The sequence below is a fragment of the Bos taurus genome, chromosome 13 (genome assembly GCF_002263795.3).
Source record: "Bos taurus isolate L1 Dominette 01449 registration number 42190680 breed Hereford chromosome 13, ARS-UCD2.0, whole genome shotgun sequence".
In the NCBI taxonomy this organism is placed as follows: Eukaryota; Metazoa; Chordata; class Mammalia; order Artiodactyla; family Bovidae; genus Bos; species Bos taurus.
The window spans coordinates 43,141,902-43,162,648 of NC_037340.1; the positions used below are offsets into that span (position 1 = coordinate 43,141,902).

The 20,747-nt window shown below is 51.9% G+C and overlaps 1 protein-coding gene, 1 long non-coding RNA gene and 1 other non-coding gene across 3 annotated transcripts; all 3 read left to right on the forward strand.

The window, feature by feature from the left end:
* Positions 1–1,654: 1,654 nt before the first annotated feature.
* Positions 1,655–2,491, forward strand: CALML5 (calmodulin like 5). Its single transcript, NM_001098049.2, has one exon. The coding sequence runs from the start codon at positions 1,794–1,796 to the stop codon at positions 2,238–2,240; it is 447 nt and encodes a 148-aa protein (NP_001091518.1). The 5' UTR covers positions 1,655–1,793; the 3' UTR covers positions 2,241–2,491.
* Positions 2,492–6,021: 3,530 nt separating this feature from the next.
* LOC104973793 (uncharacterized) lies at positions 6,022–17,486 on the forward strand. Its single transcript, XR_009496895.1, has 3 exons — positions 6,022–6,274; positions 14,588–14,958; positions 16,253–17,486. It is a non-coding gene; the product is annotated as an uncharacterized lncRNA (long non-coding RNA).
* On the forward strand, positions 13,654–13,727 carry TRNAW-CCA (transfer RNA tryptophan (anticodon CCA)). The gene has a single exon. It is a non-coding gene; the product is annotated as a tRNA-Trp (tRNA).
* Positions 17,487–20,747: the final 3,261 nt, after the last annotated feature.

A 20,747-nucleotide genomic window follows, 5' to 3' on the forward strand; every position in this document is an offset into this window, starting at 1 on the left:
CACTTGTCTTATGAAGCTGGTCTCCCAGGAGAATCCACACCCTCCACCCAAGACAATTGTCCGTTTCATTGAGAAATTGATTGCTCATTATGTATTGGCCTCTGCACTCTTCTGCTCTGAGATGAGATAGTGATCGTCTTCATGATGTCTGTGTGCGCTCAGTCGTGTTCGACTCTTTGCAGTCCCGCCAGGGTCCTCTGACTATGGGATTCTCCAGGCAAGAATATTGAAGTGGGTTGCCATTTCTCCTCCATTGGATCTTGCTGACCGAACGACTGATCCTGGTCTCTTGTGTCTCCTGCCTTGGCAGGCGGGTTCCTTACTACTGAGTCACCAGGAAAACCCTTCATGTGAGGAGATGGGCAACCAGAAGGTTTCCCATCTCTCTGCATCTGGGTCCCCTGGACTCAGGGTGGCCGGGGGTGGATGTGCATGGTCAAGAAGTGGAGAGGTGTTTGCCCACTACCCTCTAGGGAAGGACAAAATGCTGTCAGATGGCTGAACCAGGAGTGGAACTTACTAATTTCTCAGGAGGACAGAAGAAGTCTGCTCCTCCCCTGGAGGCACAGCTGGGGCAAGTCAGGGGATTTATAGGGATCATGAGGGAATTTGCTTGAGAAAGTCACCATGGGGGCCCCAGGGCAAATGTCCCTTTACAGCCTTGGATCTCAGGGCTTAGGACTTGGGTATGGTCCCCAGGGCCTGAGCTCTTGGTCTAAACTCTGCTTCAGAGCAGTGGACATAGGTGAAACAGATAAGGCTATGCAGCCTGGGAATTTGTCTGCTTAGGGCTGACTTAGTAAACCCATAAGGCAGACCAAGTACCAGCCACCCACTTCTACATCCTCCCGCCCCTGGCATCTTTGGGGGCTGCCCGATCCAGCCCAGCGCTCTCAGGCAGGACCCCTCTGGAGTTATAAGTGAAGGGTCCCCGCCTTCCTGGGGTCTCTGTAGAGAACCCGGGACTTGGGACAGAATCAGAGAAGCTAGAAGGGAGCTAGAGGAGAGGACCTTGCGGGATACTGGAGGCTTCCTCTCGCCTCTGAAATCACACTTCGAATATTCACTTCATGAATGAACCTCAGCAGTACTTGTGGCAGGCTCTGCCCACCCCCACCCCCCACCCCACCGCCCGGCTCCCTCTTTCTCCAAGCCAAAGGCAGGCAGACGCATCCCCACCTGAGGACCTGCCAGCCACTGTGGGCTGGAGAGTGACGAAACCCGCAGTGCATCCTGGGAGAATCCCACTCAGCTCTACCACCACAGCCCAGCCTGCAGGACGGGGGCTGGACAGCCCCAGAGAGAACAGGAACGCTGGCCACAGCCCTCCCAGTTCTCAGGGCTGTGGGAGGCTCCCCTCCCCTCCCCACACTGGTCTCTAAATTTGGAGAAGTTGTCTTGAGCCCCCCATCTTGAGCTTGGCTGGACTGTGAGAGTGCCATGGGCACTGTGCTCTGCTGTTGGGGTGGGCGAGGCCCGGCCACGTTGGTTCTCTGCAGCCTTTCCTGGGGCCGGCCCGCCTCTCCAGTTCCTGTATTTCTTGTCAGTCTGCAGTCCGCTGTCCCTCCCTGGGAGGAGGATCTTGCCCCGGGACATGGGGTGGGTGGGGAGTGTCCTCCTCCCTTTGCTGGGATGCACAGAAAAGGAGGGAGTTCCCGGCAGTGGCAAGGCTGCCGCCTGAGCTGTGTTCTCAGACACACACAGCTTTGGTCCCGAGCTGGTCCCAGCTCTGACGTGAGCCCCTCCGGTGGGTTGGCAGTGAGCTGGCAAGCTCCATAGCAGGTGCGAGCGACATGGCAGAAAAGCTGTCCGAAGAGCAGGTGGCGGAGTTCAAGGAGGCCTTCGACAGGTTCGACAAGAACAAGGATGGCACCATCAGTGTGCAGGAGCTGGGCACCGTGATGCAGGAGGTGGGCCTGAAGCTGTCAGAGGCTGAGCTGAAGAAGCTCATCTCCCAGCTGGACACGGACAAGAACGGCAGCATCAGCTTCCAGGAGTTCCTGGAGGCCATGGCCGCAGGGCTTCAGACCTCAGACACGGAGGGCCTGAGGGAAATCTTCCGTGCCTTCGACCAGGACGACGATGGCTACATCAGCGTGGACGAGCTCAGGCAGGCCACGTCCCAGCTGGGGGAGAAGGTGTCTCAGGACGAGCTGGACGCCATGATCCGGGAGGCGGACGTGGACCAAGACGGCCGGGTGAACTATGAGGAATTCGTGCGCATCCTCACCCAGAACTGAGGTCCCCCCACCCCCCGCCTGCTCTGCTGCCCCCTGCCTCCGCCCGACTCTGGTTCCACTGCCTGGTCAGGCCCTGCTTCCATGTGGGGACAGTTGGTGGTGGGCAGGAGGGGCTTCCCCGTCGCCTGGGGTCTGATCTGCCTGGCCAGACGGAGAGTGCTTGAGAGACGGGGGTGCTCCTTACCTTGCAGAGCTGTTGTGAGGAGACCCAAAGTGATGCACCGGTTGGAATAAAGGGATGTAAGCTCCAAGGTGTATGACTGTGCTTGAATGGGGGTAGAGGGGAGCTGGGGAGGGTGGGGTTTGGGTGGGGTCGTTGAAGGGCCCCAGCGGGGGCACGTGGGGTTCCCTTGAGCCTCTCCCCATTCCACTCAGCCCTAATGGGGGACCCTAGGACTCCAGGCAGAGAAGGCAATGGCACCCCACTCAGGTATTCTTGCCTGGAAAATCCCATGGATGGAGGAGCTTGGTAGGCTGCAGTCCATGGGGTCGAGAAGAGTCAGACACGACTGAGCGACTTCACTTTCACTTTCACTTTCATGCATTGGAGAAGGAAATGGCAACCCACTCCAGTGTTCTTGCCTGGAGAATCCCAGGGATGGGGGAGCCTGGTGGGCTGCCGTCTATGGGGTCGCACAGAGTCGGACACGACTGAAGCGACTTAGCAGCAGCAGCAGCAGGACTCCAGGAGGCCCCTCTTTGATGCCGGTGGTTGAGGAGGGTGGGGGGAGTGCTATGAGTGGGATGGGGCAGACGGGACTCGAGTGTCTGCCTGAGCTCCAGTCAGAACCTGGGGCCAGAGTCTGGACCAGGGGTGGGACACGCCTGCCCCTCTGGTGATATTTATTGCCCTTTGCATGTAGCCATCTGAAAGAAAACTCTGTGTGTGTGTATGTCCTGCATTTGAGATATGGGGACTAATAGAGCCAAGTTGGGAGCCCTGGAGGACCAGCCCTGCCTTACCTGAAGGAGGGCGGGATGGTCAAGACGTGGGAAGGACCAGAGATGCTGTGATGGGGTAATGGGAGGGGATCACACTTGAGGGGTGGGCGGTGTTTCCCATCAGATCCTAGCTCAGGCTCAGGGAGGAAGGTGCCCCTAAACCCTTCGGCTCCAGCCCTTCGGGGCCCCTTTGGGGTTGGGGCTCTGAAGCAGCTCCCTGGGTGTGCGTGCGCCCACAGAGGAGCTGGGGAGAGGCCAGAAGTCAGAGATGGGAGGAGCATCCCCCCTTCCACCCCCTGATGTCAAGCTGAGGTGCCATTGGAACCTGGGTTTTTGCAGTGTTGCTGTGTAGTTTCTAAAAACCATTCTGGCCAGAGCCAAGGCAGAGGTTCTCAGTGCAGGGTAGAGACGGACAGAGTCTGCTTACCTGGAGGGCTATAGCAAAACACCTGCCCAGCCCTTTACCCTCCCCTATTCCTGTTCGAGGGCGAATGACAGAGCAGTGTACCCATGCAGAGGGGGTGGGGCCAGACCATCAAGGTGTGCTGTAGCACCGATGAAGTGTTTCCATTTGGGGATATTTTCAGTGGGTCACTGGGCCCCGTGACATCACACCCGCTGCATGGTCCATCCTAGCCCTGTCCTCGGGGTCTCCCTGAAGCCCCCTGCTCAGGCCTGGGCTAGAGGGGGAGGAAGACAGAGAAGACAGGCAGGAGCTCTGGTCCCTGAGGGTTCCCAGGGTGGGATCGGGTGTGGGGTCTGGTGGAGACAAGAGGGAGATGAGGAAGGGGGCGGAGGCTGCTCCCTCCTCCTGAGATTTCAGGGGTGGGGTGTCCAGGATGGGGGTGGACTCCCCCAGAAAGTCCCCATTCTCTTAGGGACGCAGGTCACAGAAGGTGAGTTTCTAAATGAGAGATTCTTAAATGCCAAGCTGGTCCAAGGCGAAGGGCTCCAGGCTCTGCATGGAAACAAGGAAAATAAAGATGTTTGGATGAACTTGATGTATTCAGTTTTTAAAGTTCTGAGAACATGCTCTTTCTATAGTTCAAATGTCCTTTCTTTAATGAAACGACTCCCATGGCAGATGGTTTTTTTTTTTTTTTCCCTTTCACGTACTTCCTTTGAAACATGGGGAATCCCATGTTAATTTTGACATCTTACTGTCCTGTAAGGCCCCAACCTCTGAGAAGAACAGCTCCAGCCTGTGGTACATAAAACTGATCTTCTCAGGCTCTATAACAAAGCCACAGTTATCAAGACAGTATGGTACTGGCACAAAGACAGAAATTTTGATCAATGGAACAAAATAGAAAGCCCAGAGATAAATCCACGCACATATGGACACCTTATCTTTGACAAAGGAGGCAAGAATATACAATGGATTAAAGACAATCTCTTTAACAAGTGATGCTGGGAAAACTGGTCAACCACTTGTAAAAGAATGAAACTAGAACACTTTCTAACACCATACACAAAAATAAACTCAAAATGGATTAAAGATCTCAACGTAAGACCAGAAACTATAAAACTCCTAGAGGAGAACATAGGCAAAACACTCTCCGACATACATCACAGCAGGATCCTCTATGACCCACCTCCCAGAATATTGGAAATAAAAGCAAAAATAAACAAATGGGACCTAATTAAACTTAAAAGCTTCTGCACAACAAAGGAAACTATTAGCAAGGTGAAAAGACAGCCTTCAGAATGGGAGAAAATAATAGCAAATGAAGCAACTGACAAACAACTAATCTCAAAAATATACAAGCAACTCCTACAGCTCAACTCCAGAAAAATAAATGACCCAATCAAAAAATGGGCCAAAGAACTAAATAGACATTTCTCCAAAGAAGACATACAGATGGCTAACAAACACATGAAAAGATGCTCAACATCACTCATTATCAGAGAAATGCAAATCAAAACCACTATGAGGTACCATTTCACACCAGTCAGAATGGCTGCGATCCAAAAGTCTATAAGCAATAAATGCTGGAGAGGATGTGGAGAAAAGGGAACTCTCTTACACTGTTGGTGGGAATAAAAACTAGTACAGCCACTATGGAGAACAGTGTGGAGATTCCTTAAAAAACTGGAAATAGAACTGCCTTATGATCCAGCAATCCCACTGCTGGGCATACACACTGAGGAAACCAGAAGGGAAAGAGACACGTGTACCCCAATGTTCATCGCAGCACTGTTTATAATAGCCAGGACATGGAAACAACCTAGATGCCCATCAGCAGATGAATGGATAAGAAAGCTGTGGTACATATACACAATGGAGTATTACTCAGCCATTAAAAAGAATTCACTTGAATCAGTTCTAATGAGATGGATGAAACTGGAACCTATTATACAGAGTGAAGTAAGCCAGAAAGAAAAACACCAATACAGTATACTAACGCATATATATGGAATTTAGAAAGATGGTAACAATAACCCTGTGTACGAGACAGCAAAAGAGACACTGATGTATAGATCAGTCTTATGGACTCTGTGGGAGAGGGAGAGGGTGGGGAGATTTGGGAGAATGGCATTGAAACATGTATAATATCATGTATAAAACGAGTCGCCAGTCCAGGTTTGATGCACGATGCTGGATGCTTGGGGCTGGTGCACTGGGATGACCCAGAGGGAAGGTATGCGGAGGGAGGAGGGAGGAGGGTTCAGGATGGGGAACACAGGTATACCTGTGGCGGATTCATTTTGATATTTGGCAAAACTAATACAATATTGTAAAGTTTAAAGATAAAATAAAATAAAAAAACAAAAAAACCTGATCTTCTTCCCTTTAAAAAAAAAAAAGAAAAAAATGATTCTTCTGTCTTTGAAGAAGTATGAGGCTCATACCTGGGAAGAGCAGACTCTAGGATTGTGGCGGGGGAGGAGGGGAGGAGGAGAAGGGTAGGGAGGAGGAGGGGAGGAAAGAGGAGGAGATGGAGGAGGGAACCCGGAAGCGCTTGGTTCCCTAGGCCGGCTGGTGCTAGGATGCTAATGTACATGTGTGTTTAGTCACTTCAGTTGTGTGTGACTCTGTGACCCCATGGACTGTAGCCTGCCCAGTCTCCTCTGTCCAAGGGATTCTCCAGGTAAGAATACTGTTGCCATGCCCTCCTCCAGATCTTCCTGACCCAGGGATTGATCCCGGGCCTCCTGCATCTTCTGTGTTGGCAGGCAGATTCTTAACTGCTGAGTCACAGGGCAAGCCCAGGATACTAATACATGGATGCTATTTTACTCTCCATATCTGTGTGTGTAAAGATGTTATACTGAGAACAATGCAAGCAGTTCATGAATAGTTAGAGCTCGCAGAGGGAAAGAGAGAGATGAAGCCACCAGCAGCCTCTGGCTGGTGTGAGAACTTTGAGGCTCATCCCTGCTGAGCTGTTGCTGAAGAGGGCTTGCTGGGGCCACAAGGCAGGAAGAAAGCCGCAGCAGTTTCTCTTCATCTGTTGTCCCAGGAACAGAGAGGGAATCGTGAGTCTGGGAGAGGAAGTGACTTGTTTCAGGGCTCTGATGAGAGAAGGACCTGGAGGGACCTCAGGGCTCCATCGGCACAGTTGATTTCCATGGAGATTCCTGCAGCCCCGCCCCTGGAGGAAGTAGCCCTGGGGAGGGGTCTTCTGGGTGGGCTGGTGGGGACCAAGGCTGGACCAGCCTCTCGAAGCTGTGGGCCTGCATTTGAGTGCCTTTCTCCTTCCACCTGACACTGCAGGGGGCACAGAAATGGCTTCACATCGGCTCCAGGGGGCCTGAATGACCTTGGAGTGGGGACCCCAGGTTACCCACTCCCCTCAGAAGCAGCCCCACTCAGTTTCGACCCCAGGGGAACGGCAGAGCCAGCTGGAAGTTCCTGGCTCTAGGTCAGATCAGGAAACCTGGGCCTCCAAAAGCCATTTCTCTGAAAGTCCACTTGCTAAGACTAGTTCTGCAAAACGTCAACTTGCTGTTCACCCCCAATTTACCAAACAATTATCTCTAAGGACACTAAGGATTACAGAGATTCACACTGGATAAGATGCTCTGAGCAGTTTCTGAATATTTCTCTGGTTTTCTTTGTTCAGTTAGATATTTTAGTTTTTAGTTTGTGGCTTGGAAATTGGTTTTGTTGCTGTCAGTTCACGTCAACATTGAACCATAACCTGACAGAGATGAACAGTCTCTGAGTCTTTCTTTCTTTTTTAGTATATTGGGGAAGGGAACCGATTCCTTTCAAGGTGGAGTAGCTAAACCCTTGGCCTTAAGAATTGTAGATGGATGGGGTGGGTTTCTCTTGAATAGATTTTCAAAACAGACTGCTGCTTCAATACTCCTTTCAATTTACAGATTTGTTAACTGCCTCCATCAAAGCGCTATTTTGCATATATTTTAAGTATTTGATAATTGCTCATGTCTGAAAGGTGTCACACACAAAACTGACGTTTGGCTGAGCAGAACTAAACTGACACATCTGTGGGAACTGGCTGGGGTGAAACCACTTTGGCGAAAACAAAACTAATTTCAACTAAAGCAAAAATTCCCCCCAATCCTTCGAGGTAATAATATTAATGAATTATGCTTTTTGTTGTTCAGTCACTAAGTCTTGTCTGTGAAGGACAGGGGAACCTGGTGTGCTGCAGTCCATTGAAGTCACAAAGAGTGGGACACACAACTAAAGCAAAAATTCCCCCAAATCCTTCGAAGTATTAATTTTAACGAATTACGCTTTTTGTTGTTGTTCAGTCGCTAAGTTGTGTCTGCGAAGGACAGGGGAGCCTGGTGTGCTGCAGTCCATGGGGTCACAAAGAGTTGGACACAACTGAGCGACTGAACAACAACAGGGTCTGTAGAGACACAGAGAGGTTTGTTATGGGAACTGGCTCATGCATTATGGAGGCAAAGCCCCAGGACCTGCTCCCTGTGGGTGGAGGCCCAGGAGAGTTCAGTCCAGACCTGAAGGCTAGGCTTCAAGGGGCTGACGGGGTACACCCTGATGTCAGCCTGAAGGCTCAAACCAGGAGACCCCTGTCCAAGGGCGGGGGAAGGCGGAGGTCTTGGCTCAAAGCAGGGAGTGAACTCGCCCTTCCCCTGCCTTTTCGTTCTGCTTGGACCCTCAGTGGATTGGGCGATGACCCCCCTTGCCTCCTGGCACTGGGAAGGGAAATCTGCTGAACCAGGTCGAATTTGTATCACTGCTGTACACACCCCTCCCACCTGCACCCAGAAACACGGCTCCTGCAGCTCTTGGGGCATCTCTTAGCCCCGCCAATATGACACACAGAATTAACCATCACTTGGTGGAGGACGGAAGTAGGAGATCCCTGTGCAGGTAACTGGCAGGACAGATGATGATCTGGACGTCAGGCCACTGGTTCCAGCTGATAAGACCTCAGATCGATGCTCCTCTCTTCCCCCGCAAAGTTGGGAAGAATAGGTTCTCAACAGATTCAGTTGTGCTCCAGGTCCTCAGGAACCCTCTAGATTAATTATCCAGCCCCATTTGCTCTGTCACCCCACCCAGGTTCTGAGCTTTGAGGTCATGAACATGGCCCCTTCACCCAGATTTTGCTAGATGGTCACAGTCCAGAGGGCATAGCCCTGCATCTGAGAAGCCAGGGCCTGCCTCCTCCCTCCTGGCATCGCCCAGCATAGATGACCTCATCCGCTCCTCCCATGCTCCGCTCCATGTTACTGCAACCTGGGAAAAGGCCCGTGCCTCTGCAAGCTCCTTCTTGCTCACCTGCATCTGTTTGCTATCTCTGGCACTTGGGTCTCTTTCCCGCCTAGATGGCCCCACCCCAGGGCACGGCAGGAAATTTCCACATCATCCCTGCCAGTCCAGCCTGAGCCCGCCTTTGCTATAAGCCATGATTCCTTTTAATTTTTTTTTTTAAATTTAGCCTTTTTATTTTGTATTGCAGAATAGCCAGTTAACGATGTTGTGATAGTTTCAGCTGAACAGAGAGGGACTCAGACATACATACACATGTATCTATTCTCCCCCAAACTCCCCTCCCATCCAGGCTGCTACCTAACACTGAGCAGAGTTCCCTGAGCTGTACAGCAGGTCCTTGCTGGTTATCCATCTTAAATATAGCAGAGTGTACTTATATATAGCTGTGATATATTGAGTGCTGGCTGCCAATTAAAGTACCTGGAGAGCTTCGGAAAAGGTTACATGTGGCCCCCACAATGTTCTGAACCCACAGTTGGTCGGGGGGGTCCTTGATGTTCTGGGGTCCCTGGCTTTGCCCTCTGCTTCATGCTCCCAGGTGCTTGGTGGCCGAGGTGAGAAAGTGAGAAGAGAAAGAAGCACTTACTTGCCTCCAAAGACACAGTTCTGCCTGATGACCCTGCCCTGGGCCTCCTCCGCCCCGCTGGTCAGGGGGCAGTGCGCTGGGAGAATTGGGGTGGTGAGCACGGCTCAGGCTAGAGGCTGCTGTCGCCCAAGTCAAGTCTGAGTCACTTTGGGAGCCGATGGTGCTCTCCCGGTTGACTCGCAGCCCCCTGCGCCTGCTTTGCCCCCCAGAGCCAAGCCTGGATCCCTGGTCTTTCTGCCTGGCTGACCTGGGACCCAGATGGGAGTCAGATCTGGGGAGGGGGTTGCAGGTGCTCTTGGCAAACTGAGTTTTCCTGCATCCAGAGCTGTGGGTACCCACGTGGGTGCCAATGATGCTTACCTGCTCATTCATTCCTTCCACAGTGTTTCCTTGAGCCGGGTCTGAGGATGGGAGGGGGTGGTCACAGGAGCCGCAGGAGGAGACGGAGCTGCCCCAAGTATGCAAACAGGAGCCAGTTCTCCCCGGGAGAGCCGGGCTTTTGCTGAAGCTCAGATTCCTTTCTGACTTCATCTTCCCATCCTTCCCTCCCTTCAACATATTTCTGGGTAGAGTGCTGTCCAGCCCTGGTGACGAAAGAGAGTGCCCACTTTGAAAGCTCCCTGTGCTGGGGACAAACCTGGGCACAGATGAGAGCTGGAAGAGGGGGTGCCCACTGGAGCACTCCTCCCCCACCGAGATGGGGGATTCATCCTGCCGGGGGCAGAGATGGTTGGACAGGACGTTTCAGTGGGTCTCTCAGTGTTGGGGGCTTCGAAGACCACGTGGGTTGTGGGCATTGCGAGTTTCTAGCAGTTGCTCATAAACGTGTGTTGAGGCTCCCAAGCTCCTGAGGGCGGAGTCAGGGAGGTTCTTCCACTGCCTGGGCATGCATCCGGGTGGCCGCCCATCCCTGACCACACGTGGAAAACAGATGATGCAGCACTTGCGGTTTGTTCGGTGAGAACACCATTTGGGGAATAACAGGGGTCCTTGGGGGAGAAGAGTTGGGAAGCACTGATGTGAGGTTCTCTTAGACCCTCTACGGCAAGGCCAGCGCGGGAGGAAAGAGGAGGGTCCCAGGCCCCGGGGGTGAAAGCCAGGGGTCGGGCGGGACTCAGGTTCTGACCTGAGCCTCACTCGCTCTGCCTGCTGCCTGTAAGGACGATGGGCCAGTTGTCCTGAGTCCGCCTGGTCTTGGAGAAGGCTGGGAAAGAGCACAGTGGAGACCCTGCCCGAGTCTGGGGGATCTTCACCCATCCCTCGCCCCTTGCTGCTGAGCCCCGCCCCTCCCTCCCCCCGACCCTGTCTGCCCCAGCAGGGGGTTGGGCGGCAGGTGATCCTTGATATGAGGACACAGCCCTGTAGCCAGGGCTCAGCTGCCCTCTGGGGCGATGGCCCAGTCGATGACGGGGGTCACGGTCCTTGAGGGGAAAGAAGGCTGGACGAGGCGCCTGGTCACCAGGAGAAGAGCCCAGGGAAGACCGTGGATGGGAGGGTGGGCTGGGGGTACCAGGATCTCCCCTCAGATGCCCAGGCTCACTTTGCCAGTGGCCTCGGAAGGAGTGAAGCTGACCTTGGTGCTGACCTCGAGTTAGATCTTGGCCCTGGTTTTCTTGTTTGCAAAATGGAGGTGGCAATACTTTTCCCCTGAGGGCTCTATCAAGTGGTACACAGGGCCCAAACCACCTCAGACATGGTAGAGTAAGCACAGAGGCGGCCGCCTGAGGCCGGGGGGGGTGTGTGTCTTGTCACAGGCTCCCAGGTCCCTGTGGATGCCCGGGCCCGAGATGATGGGCTTGTTTTACTCCTGCAACTCTGGGTGGAGCCTGAGAGGTCCATGGGGCTCCGCTTCCTCCTCTGGGTTTTCACGTGGCAGGGAATTTCCTGGCAGGAACCACTGCGGTATCTGTCAGGGCCAGTGGGCAGGGATGCTGGAAACACAGCCATTATTGCTCCCCGGACAATGCTGGTGTCTGGCTCTGTGGGCTGGTGCTGGCGAAGAAAGAAAAAAATAGACTTTTTCAGCACATACTTTCGGACCAGAGGATTGTACTTACGTGTACATTATGATTTTTATGGGGGAAAGAGAGGGGAGAAAGAAACAGAAAAATAATTAAACCAGTAAATCTGTTTTTTTTTTTTTTTTTAAATTTTTTGGCTGCTCCACATTCAGGATCTTAGTTCCCCAACCAGTGGTTGAACTTGTGCCCCCTGCAGTGGAAGCATGGAGTCTTAACCCCTGAACCTCCAGGGGAGTCCTAAACTGGTAGATCTGAAAGGAAGTCCATTGCTGACCAAAGTTTGGGCCTGATGGTGCCCGAGGTGGTGTGAGGACTTAACCTGACAGAGATAGCCAAGGAGAGAGCTGGCCTCCCCCTCCGAGGGGGAGTGTCCCGGGCAGGACTTATCTCCTGGTGTTTTGTTTTCAGGACGCTGATTGTTAGTGTTTGCTTCTATTTATAGTGAGGAAAGCTGGTTTTCCACTTATAATCATGGCCTTTAAAATACATTTACTGAGTGCAGTATGTGTGGAGTAAAGAACAGCAGGTAGTGAATGGTTCAAAAACACCAGAGAATTGTGATGTTGGTTCTAAATGACCCGGCCTCTGGAGATATCCATGCGCCCAAGCCTTTCATTGTCCTGAAGACTGGCGGAGGCCACAGGAGAGGTGGGCTTGACCAGAGTCCCAGGAGGGAAAGATGGGGTATTAGTGCCCTGGAGAACGAGAGAGACTGGGGGTAGAAACAGTGATGATGTAGGAGAAAAGGTCAGAAACTCCTCCAGTGGGACGGCTGAGGTGGGGGCGGGAACAGCTGAGGGCAGAGGACCCTGGACCTCGCTCCTCTGCAGGGGCAGGCTCTGTTGCCCTGGGGAGGGCCCCAGCATGGTCACCGCCTGCCCCGTCCGTCCTCAAGCACCGGGGGAGCTTGGGACTCAAGCCAGAGGCCAATATCTGGCCACAGCCACAGGGGGACCCTTTAAAAGCACAGCTTCCAAAACTTCTGATTCTTTGCAAAGTTTTTCAGAAACTTTTGGAGGTCTAAAAACTTGTGTTTTTGCTCATCCGCACAAGCACCATGAACCACTTTCTGCCTCGTGACCTGCAGGTTTCCACCCAACTCTGAGGACAAGTCTATCCTCCGTTGTAAAGTCAAGAGATTGAGTAAGAGTGGGCTGTTCAAGGTCAGCTTGTGGGCCTGGGCCAGTGGGACGCAGGATTTAGGGGCAGAGGGCGGCAGGCCTCAGGCCACAGTGCATGTTTGTGACCTACTCCCCTGTTTGCTGCCCTGGGAGAGTGGCCTTGGTTTCTCTCCCTGAGGTTTATTTTTTGCTCCCTCTGCTTTGGTCCAAGCCCCAGGACATGAAAAGGGAGAACAACCCTGCCTGAACTCTACCTCCCTAAAGGTGAGGGGCTGGGGTATTCACAGGGTAAGGACGCAGCGTGGTCTGAGGTGTGGGGAGAAGGGAAAGGTGATGGGAAATAAAAGGTGAGTTTCACTGTTGTTCTGAGCAGGCCTTGACTAAGCTGTGGGTTTTCCACAGGACACTTGTTCAGTAGATGGAGCAGTTAGCAGCTTCTGAAGGTAGCCTTTTGGTCCCCGATGTCTCAAAGGTCACTAGGCGGACACTCGTGCGTGCCCAGTGGGAGGCTTGGTGGTCCCAACCAGCCTGAACCAGACACAACTAACTCCAAATTCTTAGAAAACAACTTGGGCAAACATCTTATTGTTTGTGCTCAGTGACGTGTGGAGGACACGCAAGCCTTTTGTGACGGCAGTGAAAGCAAGCTTGATAAAATGAGGACAGGTACAGGTGTAATGGATTTAACAATTTCCTTTGGTTTCAAAACCTTAGTAAACATGAGTGCATGTATGCTAATTCTCTTCAGTTGTGTCTGACTGCGAGTCCATGGACTGTAGCCCACCAGGCTCCACTGTCCATGGGATTCTGCAGGCAAGAACACTGGAGTGGGTTGCCATGCCCTCTTCCAGGGGAGCTTCCCAACTCAGGGAGTGAACCCACACCTCTTACATCTCCAGCACTGGCAGGCAGGTTCTTTACCACCAGTGCCACCTGTGAAGCCCTAATTTCAGTTTCTCCAGGAGCAAAGTAGCTAGTAGCTAGTTCTGGCCCAGTGTCTTTGATGAGGTTGCCAGTGGCTGGGACGTCCTTGGTGGTCCAGTGGCTAAGACTCCACGCTCCCAATGCAAGAGGGCCTGGGTTCAATCCCCAGTCAGGGAACTAGATCCCACATGCCAAGACCCAGGGCAGCAAAATAAATAAAAATTTAAAAAGAAGATGGTGGCTGAGGTTACAGCATCTGAAGGCTTGGCTTGGGACTCAAGGTTTCCTCCCCTGCTCAGGGGCCCCCTCACGCTCTGGGCAAGCTGGTGCTGACTGTGGGCGCGAGGACTCAGTTCCTCTGCCTGGGGGCCTGTCCACACACCAGCGTGAGTGTCCTTACAGCCTGATGTCTGGCTCCCTCCAGGACCGAGCACAGCAGAGGGGCTTCAGAGTCACGAGCTTTCAGCTCCATCTTATTCTGTTGGTCATGCAGGCCAGCGCTGAGGCACTCCAGGAGGGGGCGGGAGAAGGTCTGAACTCCAGGATGGCGGCTCATGGCAGGCCTGGCTGCCATAGGGCCCTTACAGCACTGAGGGTCTGCATGGACCAGCTTCCATCTGGTACCTTGACTCTCGCTAAGGCTGAGCCAAGATATTGTGGCTTTTCTGGTTCATTCAGCAGATACGTCTGAGCACTTTTTCTGTGTCAGGAGAACTGGTGGTAAGGACGCAAAGGACAGTAACCTTACAGACCAGTAGAGAAGGTGATGCTGACGGTGGGAAGTGCTCAGTGTCGCGGGGGCAGCAACAGATCCCTGGGGGGACTAGCGGGGGGATGGGTCAATGGGGCCTTGGAGGCGCAGCCTGGAACAGGTGGGGCCTGGCTGGGTCTGAGGGATTGAAACCAAGGATTAGTTAAACCCATCGCACCTGCCTTTACTCATCAAGGTGCTTTTAATTGTTGCTGCAGACGTCTGGCTCATCCTCCAGGCTGCAAGGCGCCTAAACAATAAGACGTTTGCTCCGGTTGTTTTCCAGAAAGCTGGAGTCAGCTGTGTCTAGTTCAGCTGCGCAAGAGTCAGCGGTGTCCAGTTTGAGCTGAGCTGGTTGAGACTGGCTGGGACCACTGACCTTTCAACTGAGTGTGCGAACATGCAAAGGCCTGTTGCTGAGCTATGCCTGCACAAAGCGACGACCGGGACACCCTTTTCTATCACCTTTCCCCACGGTCCCGTGTCTCAGACGACCTGCTTCTTCAGTCTTCATCCCATAAACACATAAGCCCCTTGCCTGAGGGGAACCGGATTTGGGGTTTGTTTTCCCATCTCCTTGCTTGGTGGCCCTGCTGATGGATCCTCTCTTTGCTGCAGACCTTGGTGTCTCAGTGTTTTGGGTTGCGGTGCACCCAGGTAAAGAGGAGCCTGGTTGAGGATAGGTAGGAGGGAGAGGGAGGGGGAAAGAGGGGGAGGGGGAATGTGTGGAAGTGGAGGGAGGAGAAGGAGGGAAGAGGGGGAATGGAGAGGGAGGGGGAGAAAGGGGTGGGGAGGAAGGAAGGGAGGGGAGAGGGGAGGAGGGAGGAGGAAGTGGGGAGGTGAAAAGGGAGGAGGGAGACGGAAAGGGGAAGGGGAGGGAGAAGGAGGAAAGTGGGGAGGGGGAAGGAGAAAGAGAGGGAGGGAGGGGAAGGAAAAGAGGGAGGGGAGGGGGGAGGGGTAAGTGTGGAAGTGGAGGGAGGACAAAGAGGGAAGAGGGGGATGGGGGAGGAGGGGGAAGGAGGAAAGAGGGAGGGGGAGGGGAAAAGAGGGAGGGAGGGAGGGGGATGGGGAAAGAGGGAGGGAGGCGGATGGGGAGAGGGGAAAGGGGAGGGGGAAGGGGAGAGGGGGAGGGAAGGAGGGAGGGAGGAGCACTCTCCCAGGTCAGGGAGCCTGCCTGGCTGCTCAGGGTGCGGGGCATTGCAGGTCAGGGTGTCACTTTCCATGGCTCTGACTGAAGAACCTCATTCCGCACCCTTTGGACCCATGCTGATCAGCAGACAGATGCCAGCATCTGCCCTTGCTAGTCTGTTCCTGCAACAAAGAAAGTGACTGGAAAGTCGGGAGCTCCTGCCCTGGAGGACCTGGCTGTGTTAGCGCTGGAGCATGGCTGCTGAAATAGTTTCCACTTGTGGAAAAGATCGCCTACACGCCCCTACCCCGCAGGCACGCAGCACGTCAGGTTCCAGGGACTCTGCCCAGTTGCTTAGACGCGGTCCTGGAGTGTGTACTGACACGCCTGTGGGTCTCTTTCCCTTGTTTTGGAAAAGCACGCTGCCTGCTGGGATCAGCCACAGGGAGGTCTGAGAGGACTTGCCTGACCCGGGCCTACTGTGCCCCCAAAGCTGTGCTGCTCCCTGTGAGATGCGGGCACCTCTGATGCTATGAAAAAGTCACCGCTGGCTATTCACTGACCCCTGTGGTTTGTGAGGTTTGTCCCATGTGGGCTTCATACCCTCTTGTCTCAGGCCGCACTTTCCTTTGGGCAGAGACTCTGGGCAGCCCCCTCCTGTCCTGAGGCTCAGCAGGGCCCTGAAAACACGGTGGTGGAGTGGTAAGAAAGCAGGGGTGAGGGCGCCCCCAACTCTGCAGAGTCAACCTTGGGGGTGCCTTCTGCCCATCTGCTTCCTGCCCCTCCCCCAGTTATCACAGCTTTCATGTTTTTCTCTGGCAGGTGGGTGAGAAGCTGAGAGCTGAGCATCACACCTGGAGATGGAGCCTGGCGGGAAGACGAGCTCATGTTGGCAAAGCTGCATGCTGGCAGATAACAGCCTCTTTTCCAGCCCTGGGGCAGTTTCCAGCTTCTCCAGTCACGTTCAACCCACAGCTGTAGCCGGAGAAGCCAGAGGGGAGAGAGCTACTCCAACCATGGGAGGAAGCCTGCTGCTTCCGGATCCCATCATAGAGCCCCGCTGGGGAGGGGCCAGAGTGGGAGCCCCCCACGGTCCTCCATCCTCGAGCGCAGAGGAGATGGGAGAGAGGCAGCGGTCTCTGCCTGGGGCTGGTCCACCCTAGCTCAGCTGAAACACAGGCTTCTCCAGCCCCGAGTCCATGGGGTTGGACAGAAGGCAGTTTGGGGCCCCTCCCACCCAGACTGTGGGGCAGGCCCAGGACGCATGCCTGTCGTAGATGCTGGCCCTTCAGGAGTGGCTGCCCTGGGTAGGTTGGGGCTGGGATGAAAGCCTGAGGCCTGGTCTCTGGGTCACTGTGTTGGGTAACTGCTGGCCATGTTTGTAGAGCATGCACACTCTTGTGTTCTGATCTCTGCAGACCGTCCTTGAAGGATGTGTGCTCCTGGGTCTGGGTAATGTTTTTCCTTTCTCTTAAAAGATAGACTTCTAAGAGCAGCTTTAGGTTCACAGCTAAACTAGGTGGAAAGTGTGACATTTCAATATTCCTCCTCCCTCACACCCGTGGCTTCCCCGTCATCATCTCCACCGGTTGGTACTTGTGTTACAACTGATGACCCCACATGGACATGTCATTATGACCCAGAGTCCACAGTTGACATCAGGGGTCACTGTAGGTGGTGTGTGTCCTGTGGGTTTGGCCAAACAAATAATGACACGTATATTATACATCAATACAGTATCATACAGAGAAGTTTCACTGCCCTAAAAACTCTCTGTTCTCCACCTGTTCATCCCTCCCTCGCCACAATCCCTCAAAATCAGACCTTTTTATCCTTGGCATATCTTGCCTTTTCCGTGACATCAAACTAGTTGCAATCATATAGCGTGTAGCCTTTGTTTCCTCCATGTCTTCATGACTTGACAGCTCGCTTATTTTAGCATGTAATAATATTCCCATCTGGATGCCCTGTAGTTCATTTATCCATCACCTACTGAAGGACACTTTGGTTGTTTTCAAGCTTTGGCAATTATGAATAAAGTCACTGTGAAAAAGCACCCATGTGCAAGTTTTTGTATGGACATGAGCGTCTTAAGAGGCAGGGAGGTGGTTTACTATCTGGTCCTTGCTGGAAGCTTCCCTTGTAGCTCAGTTGGTAAAGAATCTGCCTGCCAATGCAGGAGACCAGTGTTTGATCCCTGGGTTGGGAAGATTCCCTGGAGAAGGAAATGGCAACCCACTCCCGTATTCTTGCCTGGAGAATCCCATGGACAGAGAAGCCTGGCAGGCTACATTCCATGGAGTCACAACAGTCGGACATGGCTTAGTGACTAAACCACCTTGCTGGAAGGTCTCAGGGTCGGGCTGCGTGGAGAAGCTTCCCTGGGGGACCTGGAAACACCTGGTTTCTCACTGGCTTAGCTCCAGGGGGAACCCATGTCCGTGTGTCTGGGAAAGAGGGCAGGCGAAGGAAGCCACTGATGGAGAGGGAAAGGAAAGGCAAACGGGAAGAAAAAGAGAGGAAAAGGCTGTGTGGATTAAACCAGAATCCAGATTTTTCTGATCCTGTTGCCAAACGGTAACATAGGACACGGATGTCGAGTCGTTGAGGCAGGTTTGTGTGTCTCTGAGAGGGTAGAGAGTAGACCATCCGTATTTGATGAACATTCTGCCTTTATTATGAAAAGTGAAGCCTGGGGGTTCAGAGGGGGTTAAGAGATTAAGGACTTGGATACAATCCTGGAATTTCATTCTTTATAACTTTTGCACTTTTAATGAAAAATTTCAAACATCTCTTCAAAGAGATATGCAGAGTATAAATTCTCATGATGCCTCATCTTGCTTCAGCAATTCTCAACTTATGTGGTTTCCTTTTTATCCCTAACTATGCTCTTGCCCTATAATTTTGAAGGAAATCTCAGACCTCATGTGATTTTTATCCATAAAGATTTCAGTGTGTCTCTCTAGGGAGACTGCAATCATAGTACTTCTGTCAAAGATAAAAATACAACCTTATCTTGTGCACTTTACCCAGTCAATTCTGGATATTTTGGATTGTCTTATTTAAAAAACAATTTGCTCGATTTAGGATCCAAACAAGTCCATACAAACATCACAATGGTTTGATATATCTCTTAGGTGTAGGATTCCTCCATCTTTCTCTTTGAATTAATTTTACTTTGCTGAACGAACTCATTTGTCTTAACTTCTTGCAGATTGAACTCAGGCTGACTTTCTTGGCAAGACTGCTTAGGTGGTGGGTGGGCGCCTTGTCTGGAGGTATGGTGGTCTTTATTAATGGTTGACATCTGGATCCATCAGGTCATGAGGGCTTACAAAACGGTGCTATTCTATCCTGCCTTCTTCACTGATTAGCTGGGCCACTGCTCTAAAGAAAACATTCCCTTCGTCAGCTAGTTACCCTGAGATATGGTTTGTGGAGGAAAGGGCAGAATAAATGATTATCAGTTTTCAAAGGAGTTGGGTTTTCTGAGATACTCCAAAGGGCGTTTAAAAAGTGGTGTTTTCTTCTTACGGAATCACTTTGCAGCTCTGGGTTTAAACACTCATTATCTTAGTGAACGTGTCCATTGTCTCAAAGCCTTATGATACATAGGACTATGGACACTGGATCTGAGGAAACAACTGTACCTGGTAAGTCCGAAGACTTGCAGTTTGTTCTGGAATTCCTCACTTATGCAGGCAAAACTCCAAGCCCTTCTGATCTGGGAAGGTCTCTGATCTAGGATTGAGGGAGATTTTCTTTTCTAGGATACTCCTCTCATGGGAACTGGCTTCACTGGACAAAGGGATGCGATTCTTTCTAGAGTGTTCTTTAACGCTGATTAAGAAAAGCCCAAGTTTGCAGGATATTATCAGCTACTTTTACCTCTAGGTCGTGTAACCCTAATAGACAATACCACCCATCCACCAGTGAGTGTCTCCTCGAGGGACTGGCAGTTCTGATGAGGAAGAGAACCAGAGATGCCCACGCGGGTCTGCATCAGTCACCAAGACTGAATCATGGCGGCCCAGGCCAGGCATCTGCTGATGGTTGTAAAATGAACTCAGTCACAGTAGCGTTAGGCGTATGTACAGAAAACCAAGCACTGGGCTAGGTGTGCACGTTCGCTCAAGCACTAAGCGTACAGGAGAGCTAAGTCAGCACAAGACTGACCTGGATCAGCCAAGGAGATGCCTGTCTTAATCGATTCAAAGGCGACTTGGTGACAATGGTGCCCCACTGGCTGACAATTCACCCAGGCGCCCGTACCTCCCCTCCCACCTGTGTGCACACAACCAGATCGAGCCCTGGGTTCAGAAAGACCACTCTTTGCTCAAAACAGACAAACACAGTGTTTTGAGTATTCTGCTTGTATATATTTAACTCAGACTCTGTGAAGAGTTTAAAGGCAAACTGAGAAGCAGGTTAAGTAGATATATGTCACTACTACCTACGTACCTGCTGGATCAGTGATGACTAAGAGCTGACTTGTGGAATTCTCTGTATCAGAATTACCAGGGGGAGTGTTGACAAGTATAAATTAGGACCCCTGTACCCCACCCCCCTCCCACTGATTCAGTGAAACAGGTGTGGAAATTGGGGGAGGGGAGCTGGGGGTGAGGCCCGGTTATCTTCATTTTTTTTCAAAGTACCCCTCATGACTCATGCCCAAACAGGCTTGAGAACTACTGGAATAATCAGAGATTTTCAAATACAGATGCAATTTCTGAAGGGTGTTCATTCTATACAATTACTCAGTTTCTGGGTCTTATTTCTGCCCTAGAGTGATCCCAGGAGAGCTATATAGTTTCCAATAAAACATCTTTTGATTAAGAACATCTGAACCATCATTGTTTCTACAACTTAGGAAGCTTATCAAGGTAACTCTGGAAGAAACTGTATCTTACAACATCTCTAGGAACGATTAGAAATCTTGCCGATTTCCGATCACAACCACTGGTGTAATCTACACTATTAGGTTTGAGTTTGCAGAGGTAGAAACCTGAGTTACCTAAATTAAAATCTGAAATTAGATTAATGAAGGTCCTTTGTTAATAGCTCGACTACTGTATCCAGAAAGTGGCCAGGTGTTCAGCTGTCTTCAATTCAACTGCTGTTTCTGATTAGAGTGTGTTCTAATTGGTTTAATAAGATTCAAAAAACTTGACCTAATCTTTCTCTTTTTGATGCATTTCAAAGGCGTATTTGTGACCTTCTAAAACCTCTGTGAGGCTTGTCATCACCTCCTTGGCTGTAGCAGCATGTTCTGGCAGAGGTCCAGCAAACATCCACCAGTCAGGAAACCTTTAGGTGA